Genomic DNA, 22,767 nt, shown 5'->3' with positions numbered 1-22,767 from the left:
TGTCACGAAATTGACTTCTTAGGGTAGTGAGTTTCTGTATATAAGTTTAAAGAATTATTTGGCCCAGAAAAAATAATAACCCTAGTTATAATTTAACCTATGAAGACAGCTCCATGTGTGTCTTCCACCTTCACCTATCAGTGTCTCTCTGTTTGCCTCTCCAGAGGCAGATGAGGAAAACACCTTCAAGAGCGGACCACATTACACCGTGACTTTGATATACAGTTCTGTAGAAATAAAAGGAGCTAGGGGAGAATACAAGTATGAGAACAGAGAGAATACAGACAGAAGGTGAGGATCTTGTTGATGTTGGCCGGGATTATTCTCCAAACTTGATTGTCTTTTTAAAAATTTACTATCAGTTCTACTGGATTGTTTTTAAAAACTTGAAGACAGAAGTGAAAAATACTTGTAAAGGAGGCAGGAAAGCACAATGGTTTGAGCTTAAATCCTAGTTACTTTGTGAGCAAATTACTTAACCTTTTTCTGTTTTTCTTGTTTTGCTGCTGTGGGGATAAGAAGAGGTTTAATCTCAAAATTGCAAGTAAATAAGGTGATGTATGTCAAGTACCTATTACAGTGCCTGGTATGTACAGTATTCAATAAATATTATTATGATCACTGCCATCATCACCATTGTTACCACCACCACTACCATTCTTCACAGGTAACCAGAACTGTGCCTCCACCCCAAATCACCCTGATTTCTTCTAATTTCCTCATTTGTTTCTCAACAAGCATAGTAACTTGTACCTGGTGTATTTAAAGCTGATGAGGGACCACTGGATATGGAAGACATTATCATTGACCACATTGGGCTTACTGTCTTTCACCAAAAACTGAAAACTGTCCATCAGTGCGTGGATCTTCTCCTCATGCAACACATAACGAATCAACCCCAAGTTCACGTCCTCTGTGAGAAAAAAGACTCAATATGAATGCACTTGGAATTAACATGGAGATACAGAGACAGCCTCATAGATCCCCAAACCAACACATCTAGGTTCTTCTTCTCATGGGTCATGGGCAGACCTTATTTTTCCAAGGACAAAAGATGAAACAGTCTTAATTTAACATAATTTTTCACTCAGATTTTAAATAAAGTTTAAATAAAAACAAAAGCCTTGTCTTTATGTACAGAAAGTACTATTATGCTGTTGGAAAGCAAGAATCTTAGGGTCTTGACTGAAAATACTTCATAAATAACTGTAGAATGTTGAAGGGCAAATTCAAGAGTTGGAAGAGAAGTCTTTGGCTGTGTGTAGCCTCACACTCAGTCCTAATTCCTTCAAGAAGGTTCTTTGGAAGGTACATGATAATGAGAAAAACTGGAAGTGGATTAAAACAACCCACACACAATGCACAAGTAAAAATGTGCTAGGAGAGCTGGGCACAGTGGCGCACGCCTGTAATCCTAGAGGGTTGGGGGTTGAGGCAGGAGGATCTCAAGTTCAAAGTCAGCCTCGGCAAAAGCAGAGCAACTCAGTGAGATCTTATCTCTAAATAAAATACAAAATAGGGGGCTGGGGTTGTGGCTCAGTGGTAGAGCACTCGCCTAGTACTGGGTTCAATCCTTAGCACTACATAAAAATAAATAAATAAAATAAAGTCCTTGTGCCCTTCTACAACTAAAGAAGAATATTTTTAAAAAAAATTCAAAATAGGGCTGGAGATATGGCTCAATGGTCGAGTGTCCCTGAATTCAATCCCTTGGTACCAAAAAAAAAAAAAAAAAAAAGAAAAAAAGAAAGTGCTAGGAGAGAATACATGATTGAGGACTAGGAGGTAAAAAGAAATATGGAGCATAATATTTAAGATGTAGTGTGGCAATGACTGTTCCCAATTAGTCCCATCCTCAAAAGAGGACTAGAAGAAAGAAAAATGTAAAACAACCTGCTTTATGAAATCCAAACAGGAAACTGTTTCTGTTGAGCAACCTATACACATGGACTTTAATTTCTCAACTAAAAATTTGATTTAAAAAAATAACAACAGAAGCTAGTTGCGGTGGTGTGTGCCTCTAGTCCCAGTTATTCAGGAGGCCAAGGAGGGACAAATGCTTGAACACAGAGGTCTGAAACCAGCCTGGGCAACATAGTGAATCACCATCTCAAAACAAAACAAACAAAAGCAACCACTATAGTTCTTAGAGAATAAAAAATAAGTCACACAGGACCATAGATCTCTCATAAACTCTGGTTATTGTTTGTTTTTAAAATAAACCAACAGTGACACCATATCCTTTCCAGAAAACCTGGCCAAAACTTAAAGGGAGGACTTGGTAAAGATGACTGAGTGTTTGCCATAGTTTAAGAGGGGGAAAAAGGAGCAGTAAAGTTGACAAGGTGGATGCTAGACACTGAAAGATCTACTTGTTTGCAAACAGGTTTCTTGGGCATTAGTAGCTGCAAGTGGCTATGAGAAAGAACAGGGGGATACAGAGAGTGGCATTTGAAAATTTCCCATTTCTCAGTTCCCGGGGGGTCCCCACCCTGGGTGAAGGTGGAAGCAGCCCTGCCCGGCTGCAGCTTGTTCTCCACGTGGCCGTGCTTGGGGCCCGTTGTTATCTCATAGACAAGCTGGGAGTCCTCCGTGTCTGGGTCCATGGTCAGCAGTTCTTTCTTAGTGATCAGGTTGGTTGCCTGGAATAGAAACCCATTAAATTTAATTCCTGAAGTGGGAATTAAAGCAGGAACGAGACCCTCTGACTCAGATTTAATTCAGTTCAACAGTGATTTACTGAGCGCATTTACCACCTGGAAAATTCTGTCAGGACAGAGGATGCTATGAGGATAGAATCTATCCCAGCCTCTGTCCTCGAGGTATTCACTTTATTGGGAAAGAGAGGCTCAGGAGCAAGGTCAATATGGCAAGAGCTATAATGGAGATATAAAAAGAATGCTATAGACTTTTTGGGAGAGGGAGAGATTAATTCCACTGAAAGTGAGCAGAGAGGGATTTGAGGCAGTGAAATTTGAGTTTGGCTTTGAAAAGAAGTTGGAACTTTAAAAGAACCACACAACACAGAGAAGATGGCTATTTTAAATCTTACAGGAACCAAATGCATTGTTTGAAATTGAATAGGATAAATGCACCAGACCCTCCCCACCGACCCCCGAAACATTACCCGATATACTGGCTAAACTTTACTCATTTATTCAACAAATATTTAGTGAGAGCAAATATCTGAGGAAAGAAAGAGGGTAAGCAACAGTATTAAATGTCAGTAGGTTCAGTAAGATAAGGGCAGATAATTGGCTTTTGAATTTAGCAAAATAGAGGTCACTGGTGTAGGGTACAAGTGGATGGTGGAAACCAAACTGGTGAATGAGAGGAACAGAATCATTGTGAATATTGAGGGGGAAGAGTCAGATAGGTCATAAGAGGAATCTGCACTAATGCTGTTCATTTTTAGAAACTGAACCAGTTTAGTAGGAAGCTCTTGAGCAACAGTTACACCCAGGACAACTAATCAGCTCCATGGAGAGGAAAAACCAGCCGCAGCCTCGAGGGAATACCACCCACCCAAGTAAGAAATCAGTTCTGAACTAAGATGAAGAAACGCATATGTGTTTGGGTGCAGATGTGGATTTAGTGTGTAACATGTTACCAGGGGCAGATTGTGGCTTATACCTTAAAATGACCAAGTTGAGAGAAAGAAATTTATAAAATAGAATTCCTCTGTTACAAAAAAACACCAACTTCTTTCTCATTTTTGGCAGGTATTAAGTTTTCCAAAGTCCACTCTCCCTCTCTGCAGTTAAGAAAGGTAGAACTGAGCACCCGCCTGCTAGGCTAGAGACGTTCTTCCCAGTCCGCCATGAAATGTGCTGGGCCTTGTGGCCAATTTCTTGACACTAGAAAATGAGCACAAGTGACATGTCCAATTTCTGTATCACTTGCAGAATGATACAGAAAAGGATACCTAAAGGATGATGCTTAAATGAAGTGCCTCGTCCTTGACTTCTCCCTCTTTTTCTTTTCCTCACACTGGAATGTGGATGAATTTGAGAAAAAATGTGGCTATGGAGTCAACAGCGACCCCTGAGTAATGGCAGAATAATAAGATGGAAGGAGTCCACATCTCTGACTGGGCAGACAGAACTCCAGACTGAACTCATACTTCCACCCTATATGTGAAAACAAGCAAAAGCTTCCACCTTGTTGATCTAGTACATTTCGGGGATGTTTTTGTATTAAACTGTACATAACCATTTTTTTTCATATTCTGTCCACCATAATATATATTATTTATTTATTCATATTTACATATTTTACTTATACAGAATAATGGGGTTCATCATGACATAGTTACCCAGGCACATAACATACTTCAATCATACCCATCCCCCATTACCCTCCATTCCATCCCTTTCCACCTCCTCCTGATCCCCTCCTCCTCTCTAATAGTGTCCCTGTTACTTTCATGTCATCTTTTCTCCCTAGATTCTACATTTGAAGTAAAACCTGTGATACTTGTCTTTCTGAGCAAGACTTATTTTGCTTAACATCATATCTCCAGTTCCATCCATTTTTCTGCAAGTAATATGATTTTATTCTTCTTTATAGCTGAATAATACTTCATTCTTAAACCACATTCAATCTCAACCAATCCTGCACCATCTTAGCTCATAAGGAATCCTAACCAAGTTCATGGAGCTTGCCAATCTTAGGAAAATCAGCTCATTAAGGGAGTAAAAATCATGAGTTGAACTGGAGTAGATGGGACAGGCCTTACCTTGCCATCCATATACTCCAGCCACTGGAGTCCCAGGTTGGTGACTATCCTAGGGGTGCCATCATCCACTGGGAGGATGTCCACTCGGAACTGCTGAGGTGCTGCTGTCATGATCTGCAGGGGCAGAAAGGAAACTCAACATCCACAGATGTTCATGGTGCTGGGGGTGGATGAGGGCCTCCTACACACTAGGCATGCACTCCAGCTCTGGGCCACACCCCAGCCCCTGTGCCATCGCCATGTTTACTTGAAATCAACATTGTCCCAAGATAAAATAATACAGAGTATTTTCCTTCCAATGACCTTCTTAACACTTTCATCAGGCCTGACAAAAATGATCTTTAAAATGTTAATGTTGACATCTCCAGGTGGGATTGATTGTCAGACATGAAAAGAGGATTCCATGGGAAAACATTTTCTTTTTTTCCCTTTTCCTCTTCAAGGTTTTTGTTCTTGTTCTTGTTTGCTTGTTTGTTTTGAAGGAAAGTAATTCTCGGGGTAAGGGACAGGGAAAAAAATCAAGAATAAAAGCACTTATGGAAAGAAGGTGCATGCGCGCACGCACGCACACACACACACACACACACACACACACACAGGGCACCTTGCTGTCCCTGAGTGGCCACCTCGAACCTGAACAGCAGGATGCTGGCTTTTCAATTTCCTATAACAATTATTTCCTAAATAATTTTCCTTTTTAAAATGACCCTTGCAAGACCTGCTGTAGTCTTTTCTGTTTATAAGAGGGGCAGCCCTCTTACTGAGACATCTGAAATCTTTATTCTCTTTTCAAAGTCAAACTAACTGGGGAGCAGGGACAGTGGGAGAGAAGAAACACAGTAACACAGTGACAGCTGCCAGGCGGAGCTGCAGTGCAGGGAAATCCCAAGAGCCACCCACTGCACCGGTCAGCTGAGAATGACCTTCTGTTTGTCTGTGAAGGACACAGCAAAATCTTTCAGAAAAACAATGATCATCAGCAAGGGAGAGAAACTCTGCAGGACTGAGTGTAGATCCTCCCACTATCCTGGAAGTCCAGTAGGGAACAAGCAAGTTGCTCATTAAAACCGCTGAGTCAGATATAAAGGATTGGGGAAGAGGGACACCCCCAGCCCAGAAGGGCATTTATGGTACTGTAGGAGACCTGTTAAGGAATGAAGGAATGAGGAAATGGCAGGGAAGGTAGAGAAGGGAATCTTGAAGTTTCTTTTGGATACCTATGGGTCGGGAAGGATTCATTCTTTCAGGATGGAGAATTTGGCAATTGCATAATTGAAAGAGAAAAAAACCTCTTACTGATTACATAAGCTGGTCCTGAAATGATGGTGACAATGACGATTATGGCCACGGATTATCTGATGGTTCCCGTGTGCCAGGCATGGAACTAAGTGCTTTATGTACACAAGGAGGGTAGGTATCACTCCCAGTTTACAGATAGGGAAGCTGAGACTTAGAAAGGTGTAATGATTTACAGACTCATACAGCTTGTAAATGACAGAGCAGAACTGAAGTCAGTATCTTAAGAGCATGATTAAAAGTCATGCTCTTAACTGCTGTTATTTTTCAGACAGAGAATCTCTGGTTGGATTGAGGGTCTTAGTCCAAAAACAGAGACAGAATCTAGAACCACAAGATATTATTGAAAAACCAGATGAAAGGAAAACTCAAGGAGTAAAGAGTGGGCAAAAAAGGAGAAATAACAGCATTAACAGCAATTATCATCTTTTATTAAATGTGCACTTTATGAGGATTACCTCCTTTGATCCTAAAACTATTTGAAGCTGGCAATTATTACTGTGCCTGTTTTACAGATGAAAAACCGAGGCTTGGAGAAAGAAGTTAAGTAATTTGCCCAAGGCCAGTATATTTCTGAGCTCACAGTCACAACTGCACATTATGCCAGATAGAAAAATCCACGTGCTGCCCCACCTCAGGTATGTGTTGCCAGGTCTCTCCCTCTTTACCTTTACCCCTCACCTCTTTTCCTCCTTCCTCAATGATAAAGAAGGGGTTCTTCCCATCAGAAACAGTGAAGGAGAAGCGGTCTTTGAGGGAGTTGCTGCCATCATGGCTGTAGCTGATCCGGTTCTGGTAGATGTCTTCCATGGTGAACGTGGAGCTGAGGTGGAAATGCTGCCCCCTGGTGGTCCTCTCGATGGTGCCGTGGCGTGGTGGCTGCACAATGGTGAAGGTGACAGAGTCAGCCTGCCCAGGATGGAAGGGAAATTGACAAGAGAAAGCCGATGAGTGATTGGTGACCAACAGGTGACCAAAGGTAATAGAACCTAAAGACGTTTATCAAATAGGGTTGCATTTTATAATAGATAGCAAAAACAAAGTGAAAGAGAGAAACCATCTGTTTTACCCAATTGGTCTTATATTCTGGTGCCTTCAGTTATAAAGCTAAAATATTTAATTTCTTCTCTTCAGGTCATGGGGGGAAGCCTAAATTTTTAACTGCTACCAGGATGACAGGAAACAGACCTTTTAAACCATCCAGTTGCTTCCCACCTATTTTCCTTGTTTTTCCCAAACTTTATAGAATCCCATATGCATCATAACAGAAGTGAATCTCTCATCTCTAATTGCTGATTCTAAAGGGACCTATAGAAGGAAAAAGAGATGCCTAAAACCTTGCTCAGGAGTTTTTAGCAACTTAGAGTAAAATGCAGAGGCTTGACCTGAGCCAACAAGGCCCTCTGTGACCTGGTTCAGACTCCCTCCCTGGCCTTAGTCTTGCCTCCTGCCTGTTTCTGGGTTTCAGCCTCTTGGTCTCTTGTAACCTTTGCTGCAATTCTCGGGATATAAGGGCATTTGACTGCAGCACTTTTGCATTTTGGGCTCGTCTACCTGGAGAGTGAATTTCCCCAGGTAACTGCATAGCTTGCTCTTTGTCTTAATGATATCCCTACTCAAATATGACCTCCTCAGAGAGGCCTTCCCTGACCACTCTAATAGCACAGCCATTAATCTCTATCTCCTTTACCTCACCTTTTATGTTTTTCTTCATAACACTTATCATATCTGACAGGATCTACTCTTTTTTTACTATCTTTCCCCTCAACCAAAGGTTGCAAACTCCCGAAGCCTAGAACTTTATCTGTTTTGCTCACAGCTCTGCTGTTACCATCTAGAGCAGATCCTAGAGCCAAGACATAATAGATATTTGATCAAGAATGAATAAATGAATGAATGAGTGCACAGAGAAGGATACACATGATTCTGTATTATAGTCTTACTGTATTATAATAAGTGTAATGTGTGCTTTCACACAAACTGAATTGTGTCCAAAGGTTATAATTATAAATATATTATAAATTATATTATAATTTATAATTATAAATAAAGGTTATAATTATTAAAATATTATAAATTATAAATATATATTATAAATATAAACTGGAAGCATCATGAGAACAAGGGCTTAGTCTCCATATGCCCTGTTGGGTGTATGAAGCCTAGTCTTTGAGGATGTTCAGATTGTGATACTCACTGCCATCAGAAAGGTCTGGATCACACTTCTCAGAGGAGGACATACAATCAATCAATAAGTACATGAAAAAATGCTCACCATCTCTAGCAATCAGAGAAATGCAAATCAAAACCACCCTAAGATACCATCTCACTCCAGTAAGATTGGCAGCCATTATGAAGTCAAACAACAATAAGTGTTGGTGGGGATATGGGGAAAAGGGTACACTGGTACACTGCTGGTGGGAATGCAAAATGGTGAGGCCAATTTGGAAAGCAGTATGGAGATTCCTGGGAAAGCTGGGAATGGATCCACCATTTGACCCAGCTATCGCCCTTCTCGGACTATTCCCTGAGGACCTTAAAAGAGCACACTATAGGGATACGGCCACATCAATGATTATAGCGGCACAATTCACAATAGGAGACTGTGGAACCAACCTAGATGCCCTTCAATAGATGAATGGATAAAAAAATGTGGCATCTATACACAATGGAGTATTATGCAGCACTAAGAAATGACAAAATCATAGAATTTGCAGGGAAATGGATGGCATTAGAGCAGATTATGCTAAGTGAAGCTAGCCAAGCCCTAAAAAACAAATGCCAAATGTCTTCTTTGATATAAAGAGAGCAACTAAGAACAGAACAGGAAGGAAGAGCATGAGGAAAAGACTAAAAGTAAACAAAGACGAATGGGGGGAGAGAAAGGGAGAGAGAAGGGAAAGCATATGGAAATGGTAGGAGACCTTCAATGATACACAAAATTATAAGAGGTTATGAGGGGCAAGGGGGAGGGGGGAAAAGGGGAGAGAATTGAACAACAGCAGAGGAGGTAGAGAGGGAAGATGGGAGGGGAGGGGAGGGGAGGGGGGATAGTAGGGGATAGGAAAGGTAGCAGAATACAACAGTCACTAATATGCCATTATGTAATAATGTGAGTATGTAACAGATGTGATTCTGCAATCTGTATTTGGGGTAAAAATGGGAGTTCAAAACCCAATTGAGTCTAATGTATGAAAGATGATATATCATGAGCTCTGTAATGTTTTGAACAATCAATAAAAAATAAATAAATAAAAATAAAAATAAAAAAAGGTCTGGATCAAGGGGCTGACATGGAGGCAAAGGTGCACAGGTGCAGAAAGTCCCTGTTCATTTTAATAGGGAACAATAAAAATACCAGGTAAAATGCCATCCACCTGATTTTCTATGAATCATAATAAAAAGCCAGCATGTTAAGAGGATTGCTACATGTAATCAGGGGAGAGGATGAATGTACTTAGGATTTCAGGAAGGATTTAAAAATGGTTTGATCCTAAATGTATGAGTTCCCCTTTTCCAGAAGGCATGGCGTCCTCAGGGCCACATTCCTGAGGTGCTTTCACCTCACCACTGAGCACCCCCCTCAGGATGCAACAGCTACAGACCAAAGGTGGCCACCAGATCAGCCTCACTCAGCCAGAGCCTAGGGGAGTACTCTTACCTCTGTGTCTGCATCCACCGCCTTGAGCTCAAACTCCGTGATGGTCTTCCTCACGCCCTCTTGCACCCGCATCCCCCTGTTCTGTACCACAGGCAGCGAATCGTCCACAGGATGAATAGTGATATGGAAAGTCTGAGACACCTAGGATGGCAGAAAAGTGCAGGTGGGATACCTGTCTCCAGCACTACCCAATAAGAAGGCAGGTGCTCCCTGAGTTCCCTTTCACACCATTCCTGGCATGCCTGACCAGCCAGGATCCCACAAGTGAGTACTCTAGGAAAGAGGCCAGGTGGCTGTCCAAGGGTGCCTCTATTTGTTGGCTGAGAACAGAGGAAATGGATGCCCTCATATTACTAGTCTCTGCCCACTCCGTTCAAAGACAGCAAGGAATCAATACCCACTCAAGGATGGAATCTAGAGCCTGGCTTACCTCATTGGTTCCATCAGACAGCACAAAGCTGAAGGCATCAGAATGCTTCTCCGTCTCACTAGAATGGACATATTGAACGTTTCGTGAAGTCAGGTCAGCCTGAGTAAAGGAACTAATCTGGATACCTGGTGAAAGGAGAAGAGAGAAACAGAAAGAATGTCAAAATGCTTCTAAGGCTAAGGAAAGGTCAGGCTCTCACAGGGAGAGAATGAGAGAAGTCCTTTGTATTTTTCCCTTAGCATTTATGTTCTGCCCTTGAAGACCTTGCATGAAGTGGTTTGTGATTTTTTTTTTCCCCTACAGCAGCATATGTTCTGTGGGAGACATGTTAACTTTATTATCGCAGCTTCTGTGTGCCAAGCCAACAGCAGGTGTGCCGTAAATGTTACTCTCCTTTCTCCTGGGGTTTAAGTACGCAGGTAAAGTCTGTGAAAGGCAGAGCCATTGCCTTATTTTCCAAACGCCTCTCTCTTCAGTTTTACAGTCCCCTATGACCTCACAGTCCTTTCTGGAAATCTGACCTAATTTTTAATATTGTGCGAGGGGTTAGCTTTTGAACACTGCAGCTATAAGGCTTGGCTACACTTAGCCTTGCTTCTGTGATTGGTGAGCCATTCCTGGTCTCCATAATTTCACTAGATATCTTTCAAGGTCCCTTTCAACTCCCAGGACTATGATCCTAGCTTCTCATCGACAATTTTAGCCAGTCAGGCAGTAACAAAACTTTCTGCATGACTCTGGGCCTTGAATAATCATTCTATATCAAAGTGAAAATAGTCTAGAAAAATAGTGTCCTTTATTAACATGATATAGAAAACATCATGCAATTTTTTTGGTGGCATCATTTTAAAAAACAACTAAAACAATTTGAAATAATGAGAAGGTATTCTACTAACATACACCATCTGTTTTTGAACGCCTAACAACATTTAGTAAATGAGCACAGAATCCTTGCTTCCATCTTGGGGTACACGACACACACTCTGTACCAGTTCTGATAGAAACAAAACATGTATTTTTTAGTCCCTTAGCATAATTTCTCTCTTTCTGATCCTGGGTATTGGAAAATTAATCCATTTAATCAAGTCTTTAGTTTAGCCCTGAAATTCATTTGCTGCTCCCTGAGATTTATTATTTTTCATTATTAAGCCTGGCAAAACCGGTCTGGCTTTTCTATGAAAAAACAGAGACTCTATTTGACTCTTATAAAGTTAAGTGTGACAAGCAGTATCTCTGCTTCATCTTAAAAAAAAAAAACTCAAACCACACAGCTTACATTTGCATCTCTCTTTATCATCTGAAATTTGTCACCCAATACAATAGCCTTCTGAATATTGGGGCATTAATTTTCTGATGAGGCATTTTATATTTCTGTGCTTGCTATATCAGTTCTTGACAGGCAAGAAATGCAGCCCACTGTCTTATAGCTTTGTTTTGTGACTCTGGACAGAAATCCATACCATTTTTAAAAAATTTAATAACTTCAGAGTGACTGCACTGAGAAATTTAAATCTCTTCCCTCTGCTGTAAAACCATACTCACAGTTCATGAGAAAATATTTATCTGGATTCTCACAATCAACTGGTCACCTATTCACTGTTGCCTTTATGAGAGTCCAAGACCAATTACAATGCTAAGTTTTTGCTTTTCTCTTGGGAAGAAAGCTCTGCGATCAATTCTTTTATATTTATTTATTTTAAAAACATTTTTTTTATTGAAGTAAAATTGACTGCAGTAAATTACACACATTTAGAGGAGTGCACAATTTCATAAGCTTTGGCATTTCTGTGAAACCACTACCTCAATTAAAAGAGTGAATGTATCCATTGCTCCCCAAGTTTCCAAGTGACACTTCGTAATCCTTCCACCCTTCCATTCTCCATCCCCAGTCTCATCCAAAAGCACTCAATGAATTGTTTCTGTCATGATAGATTCATTTGCATTTTCTCAACATTTTAATAAATAGAATCATATAGTATGTACTATTTTGGATCTGCTTTCTCTCTCTTAGCATTATTATTTTGAGATCCAACAGGTATTAATAGTTTACTCTTTGCTATTGTTGAATAGTATTCCACTGTGAGGATGTATCATAATTTGTTTATTCATTCACCTGTTGATGGGTATTTGGTTTTTTATTTTTTATTTTTTCCAGTTTGGGGATATTGTATATAAAGCTGCTATGGTTATTTGTGTACAGTCTATGTATGGACCCAAGGTTTTGCTCTTGGGTATATCTCTAGAAATGGACTGGCTGGAATATATGCTTCATTTAATTTATTTAACTTAATTAAGTACATGCTTAATTTTTTAGGAAATTGGTAAGTTGTTCTTCCAAAGTGGTAGAGCCATTTTACATTTTCACTAATAGTTTGTGAGAGCCCTAGGCTTGGTCTTAATGAGAATTTCCCAGTTCAACGGCATTTTAGTGGGATTTTCCCAATTTAGTCAAGCACCCACCACAGACAGAACACTATTTCACACTTGCTTATATCTGTTGAATTTTATCTGTTAACAACTCTGGGAGGCTGAGTTAGGCATATTACTCCCATTTTTATTGATTATAACAGTAAATATAATTAAAGAGTTATGTGCCCTACTCAAGGTCACATGGCTAATAAGAGAGCAACCCTAGGGTTGAAATACAGGCAGTCTAATGCCAAAGCCTATGTCTGCTGAGAGTGCTCTCTCTAAGAGCCATCCAGACAGGAGCTTCTTGGCTTTACCCTTTTTCTTTAGCTCTCTTTCAATATAGAAGTAATACATGCCTATTAAAGAAAACGTGAAAAACACAGAAAAGTAGGAAAGAAATACACCTATCACTGAAACATCACCATTATATATATATGAATCATTCCTTCTAAAATACTTTATTGACTTCAGCCTCTTTCTTGTCTGAAATACTGATTTGGACGGAGTTTAAAATTATTTAAATGATAACCATATTTACATGCCAGAGGGAAACAAGCTGATGTCGCACGCAGGCTTCAAGGGGGCAAGGATTCTTCTTGCTTCTTCACTGATGTTCTCCTAGAGCAGTGCCTGCCACATGTCAGGTGCTCAAACCATCTCTGGTGAATATATTTAGTACCTCTGCTATACTCTGTCTCTAGGAGGTTCTACTGAGCACAGATTTTCAATCCCTATACACTTTTATTTTTTAAATTTTAGCCTTTGCTAATTGGGTATTGGAAGATGTCAGCTACTCACTTGCCAGCAAGCTGGTGTTTTGAATAACGTATTTCCCTCCTGGCTGTCACAGCAAGTAGTTGTTTGAAATACTTGAAGGCTTTTAATCCCATTGAAGGTGTTTTCGGTCACCAACCTGCTGGCTAAACTATATATCTGGCAGTATTACTGAGACCCACATTAACCCTGTCAGTTTTTCCAATTCCCCTGGAAGGCCTACATGTTAGAGAAGGCTCAGTCCAGGTCAGGGAAGTGGTGCGGGAATAAAGCATCTCCAGAGAAATTGCCTTCTTAACACGATGTCACGTGATGCCCCAGTCGCCTGCATTCAGCACAGCCGCGGGTGACTCTGCATTTGCTGCCTGTGTCGTGTCTTTGTTCATGTTGTGGGAGACCCTCTTCTTTCCTGCTTCAGATTTTCTCTGAAGCCTCTTGTTATGGGTTGAATTGCAATTGCACCTTCTTCTTATCCCAAATTCATATGCTGAAGTGCCTCAGAATGTGGGGTCATTGTAGATTTAATCAGATAAAATCAAGTCATGAGGGTGGTACCTGATTCAATATGGATGGCACCATTAGAAAGGGAAATATGGATACCGATCCTTATGGGGAGCATACCACGTGAGCATGAAGATGTCCACCTACGTGATAAGGAGAGATACCTGGAACACACACTTCCTTCATAGCCCTCACAACCAACCAACCCCACCCACACCTTGATCTCCAACTTCTGGCCTCCAAAACTGTGAGAAAATAACTTTTGTGGTTTAAGCTGTGCAGTTTAGCACTTTTTTAAAAACAGCATCCCTAGCTACCCATGCACCTCTCCTCTCAGGGAAAGCCCAAACTAACAACAGGTGCATCCTATTTTGGTTGGTGTCACAACACCTAAAGAAGGTGGAAAAAGAGCACACCTTTGGTAAAGCATCACCTCTGAGAAGTCTTTCCTGACAACTCCCACCCTCTCCAAGGTGGGAGATTTCCATGGTCCTCTGTCATGTTGTTGTCACAGCTACTGTGACACATTTGCACATATTTGTTTACATGTCTCTTACTTCCAAAACATAGCTTGTTTTTTTTTATTTTAGTAGCTACTCAATGAATGCTTGTTGAAGGGAGGAAGAGAGGGAATAAACTGTATTAATCAGCTTTTTGTCACTATGACTAAAATACTAGACATAAACAACATAAAGGAAGAAAGACTTGTTTTGGCTCAGGGTTTCAGAGTTTCAGCACATGGCCAGCACCAGCTATTTTGCTTTGGTCCTAAAGTGAGGCAGTACATGGTGGAAGGGCATGGTGGAGGAAAGCTGCTCTGCTTATGGCAGCCAGGAAACAGAGAAACTGGGGACAGGGCAAGGGTGGAAGGAGAGGCTGAGGATAAGAAATGTCCTTTTAGGGCATGTTTCCAATGACCTACTTCCTCCAACCATGTCTCACCACCTAGTTTTCATCACTTCCCAGTAGTCCATTCAGCTATCGATGGGTTAATCCATTGACGAGGTCAGAGTCTTTATGATCCAAGCACTTTCCAAAAGCTCCACCTCTGACCATTGCTGCATTGGGGACTAAGCTTTTAACACATTAGGCTTTGGGGGGACTCTTCAGATCCAAACCATGAAAGAAGCCTCTTCTAATATGATAGAGTATCGTGCATATAATTACATCTCAGCCTGGAATCAGAATCTCCTGGGGATGTGCTGTGGTTTGCATATAGTGTGAGTGTGTCCCCCAAATGTTTTGTGTGATGGAAACTTGGTCCCAATGTGGTGGTATTAACAAGTGGTGGAAACTTTGAGAGGTGGGACCAACTGGGAGGTCACTAGGTCATTGGAGGTACTATCTGGGTGAATGAGAGGGTACTGTACGAGAGAGTTCCTGTAAAAATGGGAGTTCATAACCCACTTGAATCAATCTGTGAAATATGGTATATTAAGAACTATGTAATGTTTTGAACAACCAACAATAAAATAATTTAAAAAAAAAATAAAAAAATAAAAATAGCAAGACTGGCCAAACCATTCTGGTTTCCTGTCTCACCATATAATCTCTCCCCCTCACACAAGCTGTTAACATTTTGCTGTCCACCATGTTGTCATAGCTATGAGAAACCTCACCAGAAGCTGAGCAGATGGGGATGTCTGATCTTGGGCTTTGAGTTTTCAAAACTGTGAGTTAAATAAACCTCTTTTCTTTATAAAATAAAAGATAATTGTCTCAAATATTTTGTCACATCAGCAGAACACGGACTAATCAAAGGTGTTTAAAAAAGACATTCATGTACAACCCTCAGGAACTTTTATTTATGGGTCTGGGTGGAGCCTGAGTATCATTATTTTTAAACACATCCTCTGTGACTCTAATGTTCAGAAAAGGCAGAGAACCACTAATATAAGAGAAAAGTTGAAAGAACAATCTTTGGTTTGGTTTCTTTTGCTTTGGTTTCTCTCTCTCTTTCTTTTCTGCTCTACATGAGTCACACAGCTAAAGCAAGTCATATAACACAGAGCCTTATTTTATCATATTTTATTCTTTGACATCTCTAAAACTATAACAGTATAGCCACCTCGGAGATAGCAGATAAAATGATAGATGATAATAAGACCATGTATTGGAGCTTATTTGATCTGTGCAGTGATATCTGAAGCCACGTAAATTCTACCGTATTTTTAATGAGGGAAACTCAGTGGACATACTAATGAAAGAACTATTTATATCTAGTGAATAAAAATAATGCTTCACACCCCTAGTTAGCAATTTCACCATATATGAGGATATCAAGCACAGACCAACCTCCTCAAAACATAAAACTAGCAAGAGGTGAGGAAGTGGAATGATCTAACCCTGCATGCACAATAGAAGAAGCTAAATCAACTGCAGCTCATATATCCCAGGAGGCAACCTGAAAAGCAGGACGGTCTGAATCACTGGGGTGGACGAGCCAAGCCTATGACACTGCCTTGAGACCCCCACTTTGACCTCTCTCTAACTGTGCATTCACCGATTAGAGCATTCTCTGTGGCCATGTGGCCTCTCGTGATGCTATCATTCCATTCTGAAATCTAATTTAGGTGATATTATGGTTTCTGGGCAAAATGCCCACTTCTCTGAGGACTTTCAGAAGGGAATTTAAAAGGCCAGGAGTCACATTAATGAATTGAGGTAGGGAAAGGGAAGAGATGCACGTTTGAAAGGTAATTCACTTTTTTTTAGGAGCTTAATTTACCTTCTTCAAGAAGTAAAGATTTGGCAGCAAGTACAAGGCAGAAAGTGAAAACATTATGGGAAGCTCCCTCACACGCTCACTGTTAGAGAAAAACTTCCCCTATGAGGTTTCACGACAGCCAGAGGACCCAAGGACTTCGGACTCGAGGGCTCCTCCTTGGGTGCTCACTTTTATGGGAAAATCTTCTGGTGATTAGAAAACAAGTGACAAAAGGACTTTCCATTCATTGGGGGTAGAATCACTCATTTGAGTGATTTTAAGATTGAAGAGGAAGACTGTATCCTAAGGTGAACATATATCTCTCAGACTGGAGGAAAAATACACAGGTCTTCATTCAAAGTTCCCAGAAGGGCGGGAAATTTCATCTCTGAAACCTGATTCAGGTGTGAAACAGGCTGAGGAAGTTCAGCCTCATGAACAGCACTTTTCTTCTGTCAGCATCTCAAGGAGAATCATGAAGACCTGTCTTTATGTCCTCTGTTGCCATATTCCTGTGGTTTAGGAGTCAAACTGTCTTCCCTGCTAAGATGCCCTCATCTGAGGCTCAGATTTGGCTACCAGTGCCATGACAGAGGACAGGTTTCCGGGAGAGGAAACCATCTGGGACTACCTGACTTATTGATGCACTAAGGAGCCACCTGGCTACCCAGCAGCAGGCAATGTTTTTCCTTGATGCTTAAGTGTCTTTAGGAATTTTGACAGATCATATAGGACTTTTCTTGGTCTGGCCAAGAAACCATTATGTCACTTCAGCCTTGGAAGAGGGTTTGTTGAACTGGCAAGGGAATGCCAGCAGGAGGTAGTCCTCTTTGAAGTATTTCAGAGAGCAACTATTTAACTTTTCCTGAAGCACTTGGGGTGGGCCTGAAATCAGTGAGGTATTGAGAGTTGTGGGGTCAACGTTTAATGCAACTGTGCTAATATCAACATTCTCTAATGGGGATAAAATTAAAATTAAGACAAGGATTCAGATTTTGGATTATATGCCTCAGTCTACTGTTTTTCACTAATATCCCTATTAGCCATCTAGGCAGAACAGTTATTTGGTTCAGGATGTAACCTATTCATTGCAGGACATTTAGCATCCCGTCTCTGTCCTCTAAATGCTCCGTCAGCCACTGCTACCCCCACCGCCTCACCCATCTAAGTCACATCTATGATGCATGACAACTTGTATCACAGAGGTGATGACCACATGACCTATCCCTTGAGGACCAGTGCTGTGCTGGAGATTGCTATATTCCAATAGTTTTTCTCTTCTTCCTAAAACAGATGGCTTCTGACTTCAAGGTAAGCAATTGGCTGCCCAGTTAGAGGCTACATTTGTCAGCTACCTCTCAGCTTTGCACAGCTGTGGTCACACAAAAGTGATGTGTGTTCTTCCAGCAATGCTCCTAAAAGAGGAATGGATATGAGGCTCTCCGGGCCTTTTCTCCTTTCCTGCTGGCAGAGGGTGATAACTACAGTGGTCTCCTTGAATCAGAGATGGAAGCCTGGTGTTGAGGATCACTAAGCCACCTCGGTGGGCCTCTGGTTTATTCTCTGAGAAAAAACACATTTCCTGGCTAAGCCACTGCATTTTGAGGTCTCTTGCTTCCATCAGTTTAGCTTCTATCTTCGTTAATTCTAATCCTTATTCTAATTTCCTAAGAAAAACAAAGTCTTTGGGTTGAGGGGAGAAGGGAAACCCTGTTGTGAGGGTGCTGTTCCTCAACCTTGAAGGACAGCAAGAGTGGGGACTTGACTGCCAGGTTAGCCTCTCAGTGGTAGTAGGTCCAGACTGTCTTCATCACAGTACAGATGCACACGGGGCTCCCTGCAGAGGCTCAGGGAAGAAAAGAGGAATTCTGTACCTTTTCTGTTTAAGGTGGATGATCAATTACAATCGGCTTGACAGCATGAGGATAAGTCCATTTCATAGTGAGGCATCAAGATGGAGTCTGCTCACACTGGTGCCTAATGCTATTCCAGCAGGCATAGGACTCCCAAATGGCTCAGCACCTGCTCTGAGGACATTGCCCTAGAGGCTGCTCTGATCATCTTAGAAAGAACAGGCCCCTCCCAACCTCAACTCCTGCTAGACCCATCCTTACCTAATAAGACACATGCTTTAAGCTCTAGCCTTCAGAGAGGCTGACAAGTAATCCACATGTACTTCCTCTAAAGGAAGATCTTTGACATTTAAAAGGATCATTTTCATGGAAACATTCTCACCTGGGGGAAAGAGGGAAGGATCAATGTGGGATTAGGATGAGGGAGGGGCAGGGATGCCCTGCCCTATTGGCAATGGGGAGGGGCCCCAGGAGTAAAGAGGAGGGGGCTGGATCCTTGTACCTGCTTAGAGTTACTAGAAAGAGGCAGATTAAGAAAACCTGGTCAGGACAGGAAAAGACATGGATTAGGAAGTTAAGCCTGTTGGGAAAGAGCAGGTGAAGGACTGTCCCAGGTAAATGGGACATCCTCCCATTCTTGGAGGGTACTGTCCCAGGAGGAGGGAGCAGCATGATTACCTACTGATGTCTCCTGAAGCAGAACTGGCTTGACCTTGATAACCAGATTTTAAAGCCTAGTGAAGTCTGACAGCTGTGAAAAAGAAAAGGGGAATTTGGAGTCCCATAGCTCCCAGTCCTCTTCACCAGCCTGGGGTCAGAGGAGAGTAAGGGCTGCAACTTACCAGCAGGTGGACAACGGGCAATGCCTTGCAAAGCCTTGAGGTTTTTAAAGGGCTGTGCAGTATGCATGCAGTTGCTTAGCACAACAGCCAAGAGTCTGCCCTTTCATCTTTGGAGAGATACAATCAACAACCTGACAGAATTCTGGCAGAAGCAATTAACTCATGAATTAGTTATCAAATATCTCATGCAGCCAAGGTCTTGAGGGTGCTGATCTGCATACTTTCCCAGGAACTTGGGGACAAAAAGGAAGGCCACCTGCTTTAATTTGCATTAGGAATTTTAGCCAATATGTCCATTCCCTTCCATGCCCTCCTACCCTATACATACAACACCTCCTCCTCCACCATCACCCTGAACCCAGAGAAGTCTCTACCCTCACCTCCTCTGCCAGATCACCCTCTACCTTTGGCAGCTCATTCCTCACCAACCCCTGCTGCCACCATACTGATCTTCTTACTATCTCTGCCTGGATGAATTTTATTCCAGATATTTACACTTGCTGATTCCCCCAGACTGGTATGCTCTTTTATATTCCTCAGAGTGCCTGGCTCTCTCTCTTCAGATCTCCACTCAAGTGTCCTCTGATTATGAGGGAGGACTTGCCTCATCCCCTTCTTCCTGTGCACACTGGGAACACCCTTGTCCCTAACACTCATCCACACCTGTTATACAATATATTTGTTTGCTTGTTTGTTTACTGTCTGAGTCTCCACATTGAAATGAGTACTATAAGGGCAAGTACTTGCCCTGTTTTGATATTTTCCTGGTTGAATGAAGAATCTGTTAACTCAAAAGCCAAAGAAAAATAATGAAAATCTCAATCTCTAGCAAGTTGTCATGGTTTCTATATTCTAACAAATAAAGACAATTCTATCTTCAGATTGTTTACTCAGCAAGTATCTCTTATCCCTCACATTTATTCAGCTGCCAAGCCATACAGGGTCTCCCCTGAAACTCCTTCTTTCCTTCTTCCCTCCTTCAATCAGTGAATGCCTACTGACTGCTCCCTTCCTAGGTCCCAGGTTGTTTCTCTTTGCTCTTCTCACTACTGCCCCTCCAGGTGAAGCCTCACGACTTTCTCCCTGGCCCAGTATAGAAACTTCCTAACACTCTCACTGCCTCTTTGCCCTCTCCTCAGTTCATCCTGCTGGATGCTGCCCGATGAACTTCACTCTCTTCCTTGCTCAAAATTCTACAGTAGATCACTGTTTCCTATTGCCTCAAGGAGAGACTACTTCTCCCAATTCTGATGGCCTGCCATAAAATCTCAATCTACCCATGAGCCCTGTCTTCTACTATTTCAGAATATATGCTCCAGCCAAACTGGCCCACTCTTTCTTTTTTGAATTTGCTCCCAACACTGAAAACAACACAAATCCTCTCTGCCCAAACTCCATCTTCTAATGCATTCTTAAATGCCACCCCAGTGCACTTTCTTACCCAACGTAGACACTCTCATTTGTGAACTTCTATGACTCTATGTTTATACCTTTCTCTAAACATCTGTAGCCTTCCCTGAGTTGTACTTATCTGCAGAAGTTCCTTATCTTACCCAATAGAGTACTCTGGAGAGCAAGGATTGTAGCTCATTCATCTTATTTCCCAAGTCACAGCTAAACTAGAATCTTGCTTAGTATACATGCTGTGTCACTATTTGTTGAACTGAATTTATTTTTTTTTAATTTTTTTTAATTTTTAATTTTATTTATTTTTTGGTGCTGGGGATTATCCAGGTCTTCAGCACACTAAACATGCACTCTACCATTCCAGCCTCTGAACTGAATTTTTTTAAAATATTTATTTTTTTAGATGTAGATGGCACAACACAATATCTCCATTTTTATGTGGTGCTGAGGATCAAACCTGCGCCCGCCGGTGCTAGGCGAGCGCTCTACCACTGAGCCACAATCCCAGCCCCATTTTTTTTTTAATTTTAAATTTTTTTAGTTGTAGATGGGCACAATATCTTTGTTTCATTATTTATTTATTTTTATGTGGTGCTGAGGATCGAACCCAGTGCTTCATGCATTCGAGGCAGGCACTCAACCACTGAGGTACAACCCCAGGCCTCTGAATTGAAATTTGACGCACAGAATATTGCACCATGCCAGGTGCTCAGGGGAATGTAGATGAATAGCATTCGGTGTTTACTTTATAGGAATTGACTAATTATGGAGATAAGATTGCCAACATAAAATTGAATTTTTTTGTGTGTGATGCCAAGGATCAAACCCAGTTCCTCATGTATGTTAAGCATGTGTTCATACCCCTGACCCCAAATTAAAATTTTTTATTCACTTTCACCAAGTAATTATTGAGTACCTACTGTATGTTACATATAATACAATACAGTACGGAATGGTCAAATTAGTGAGGCAGAAACCAAGAACAAATTGAGGAAGATTCTAGGTGTACACGTGCACCTGATTTAGCTATCTCCAACACTTCTTAAAAATCTAACTTTTGGTTGGATGAAGCAAGAGATGATAGACATACCCGGGGATGCTGCATGTTCCAAGTGGCCCAGCTGCGGCTGCCTGGTGATTCTATAGGTCAATTCTGCAGGCTCACTGTCCTGGTCAGTGGCTGAGAGCTGGAGAGTGGTGATTTTCTTCACTGAGTTTTCATCCAAGACTAGCCCTTTATTGTTTATGATCACTGGTGGGGATTTGTCCTCTGAAAGTATCAGAGATAATGATTCAAAGTGAGATCTTTTCAGCCTCCTTTCTTCAGTTCTAGGCCTGCTAGCCAGGGTTAGGATCAAAGAGATCCTCAAGCCAGTCCCTCAGGGACCTCACCAGGAAGCCAAAGCTACGCAACCATACAGGTGGTATGATTTTCAACTTTTATGCTGACTAGGTGAAGGGAAGAATTCAAGATTCAAGGTGACCACAGTGTAAACTTCAGAACTGCTGAAGTATTTTTGCACTAGAAAACATTACACCTCCTTACCTAAAATACTGATGGAAAATGACTGGTCAGTCAATTTGTTGCCTTCTCCATCAACCACATCAAATTTAAAAGCAAAGCTCCCACCAGGTTCTCCTGTTCCATGACTGAATTCTATCTGCCCTATAAAAAGGAAAAAAAAAAAATCAAGATTTGTTATTAATGTTTTCTGCCCTTATTTCTGGAGCAAGAAGGGACCTCAATTGGTATTCACACCAATGAGTCACTTTGATATTACCTTTGACATTTGGTATTCACACCAATGAAATCACTTTGATACCACTTTTGACATTTTAATCTCAATTTTTCATTTCCTCCATTTGCCCTCCCACCATGGATTTGCTCACACCCAAAGACATCCTCATAACAAATTCACTTCAAGTGACATTTCTTATGGCTGAAGCTTGGCTTCTTAAAATGACATTTCTATGATTAAGGCCTAGCCTCTAAGGAGGTCTCACGACAGAACTGCCCAGTGTGCAAAATGTGCACCAACCACACCCACATCACTTGGAGTGGCCCTGCTATTTATCCCGATCCCAAGGCAAAAGGATGCTGCAGCCCCTTTTTCAGCGTTCTTCACTCTTCACTGAACCATACATG

At 41.4% G+C, this 22,767-nt stretch overlaps 1 protein-coding gene across 6 annotated transcripts in view; it reads right to left on the bottom strand.

Annotated features, from left to right (window-relative positions):
* FRAS1 (Fraser extracellular matrix complex subunit 1) overlaps positions 1-22,767 on the bottom strand; it is a 448,933-nt gene that overhangs the window by 60,277 nt on the left and 365,889 nt on the right. For all 6 annotated transcript variants that reach the window (XR_014023287.1, XM_081304117.1, XM_081304120.1 and 3 more), the window contains 8 exons: positions 22,168-22,287; positions 21,712-21,891; positions 10,126-10,250; positions 9,696-9,836; positions 6,716-6,943; positions 4,739-4,852; positions 2,492-2,642; positions 754-913 (listed from right to left, as the gene is read on the bottom strand). Coding sequence is in view for 5 of the 6 variants with exons in the window: in XM_081304117.1 (XP_081160243.1) it covers positions 754-913; positions 2,492-2,642; positions 4,739-4,852; positions 6,716-6,943; positions 9,696-9,836; positions 10,126-10,250; positions 21,712-21,891; positions 22,168-22,287 (1,219 nt within the window). In the remaining variant the exon portion in view is untranslated. The remainder of the gene's footprint in view (positions 1-753; positions 914-2,491; positions 2,643-4,738; positions 4,853-6,715; positions 6,944-9,695; positions 9,837-10,125; positions 10,251-21,711; positions 21,892-22,167; positions 22,288-22,767) is intronic.

Source organism: Spermophilus citellus (assembly GCF_964194105.1).
Source record: "Spermophilus citellus genome assembly, chromosome: 8".
In the NCBI taxonomy this organism is placed as follows: domain Eukaryota; kingdom Metazoa; phylum Chordata; class Mammalia; order Rodentia; family Sciuridae; genus Spermophilus; species Spermophilus citellus.
The sequence above is the reverse complement of the archived record's forward strand: the minus strand, read 5'-3'. Positions and strand labels throughout refer to the sequence as shown.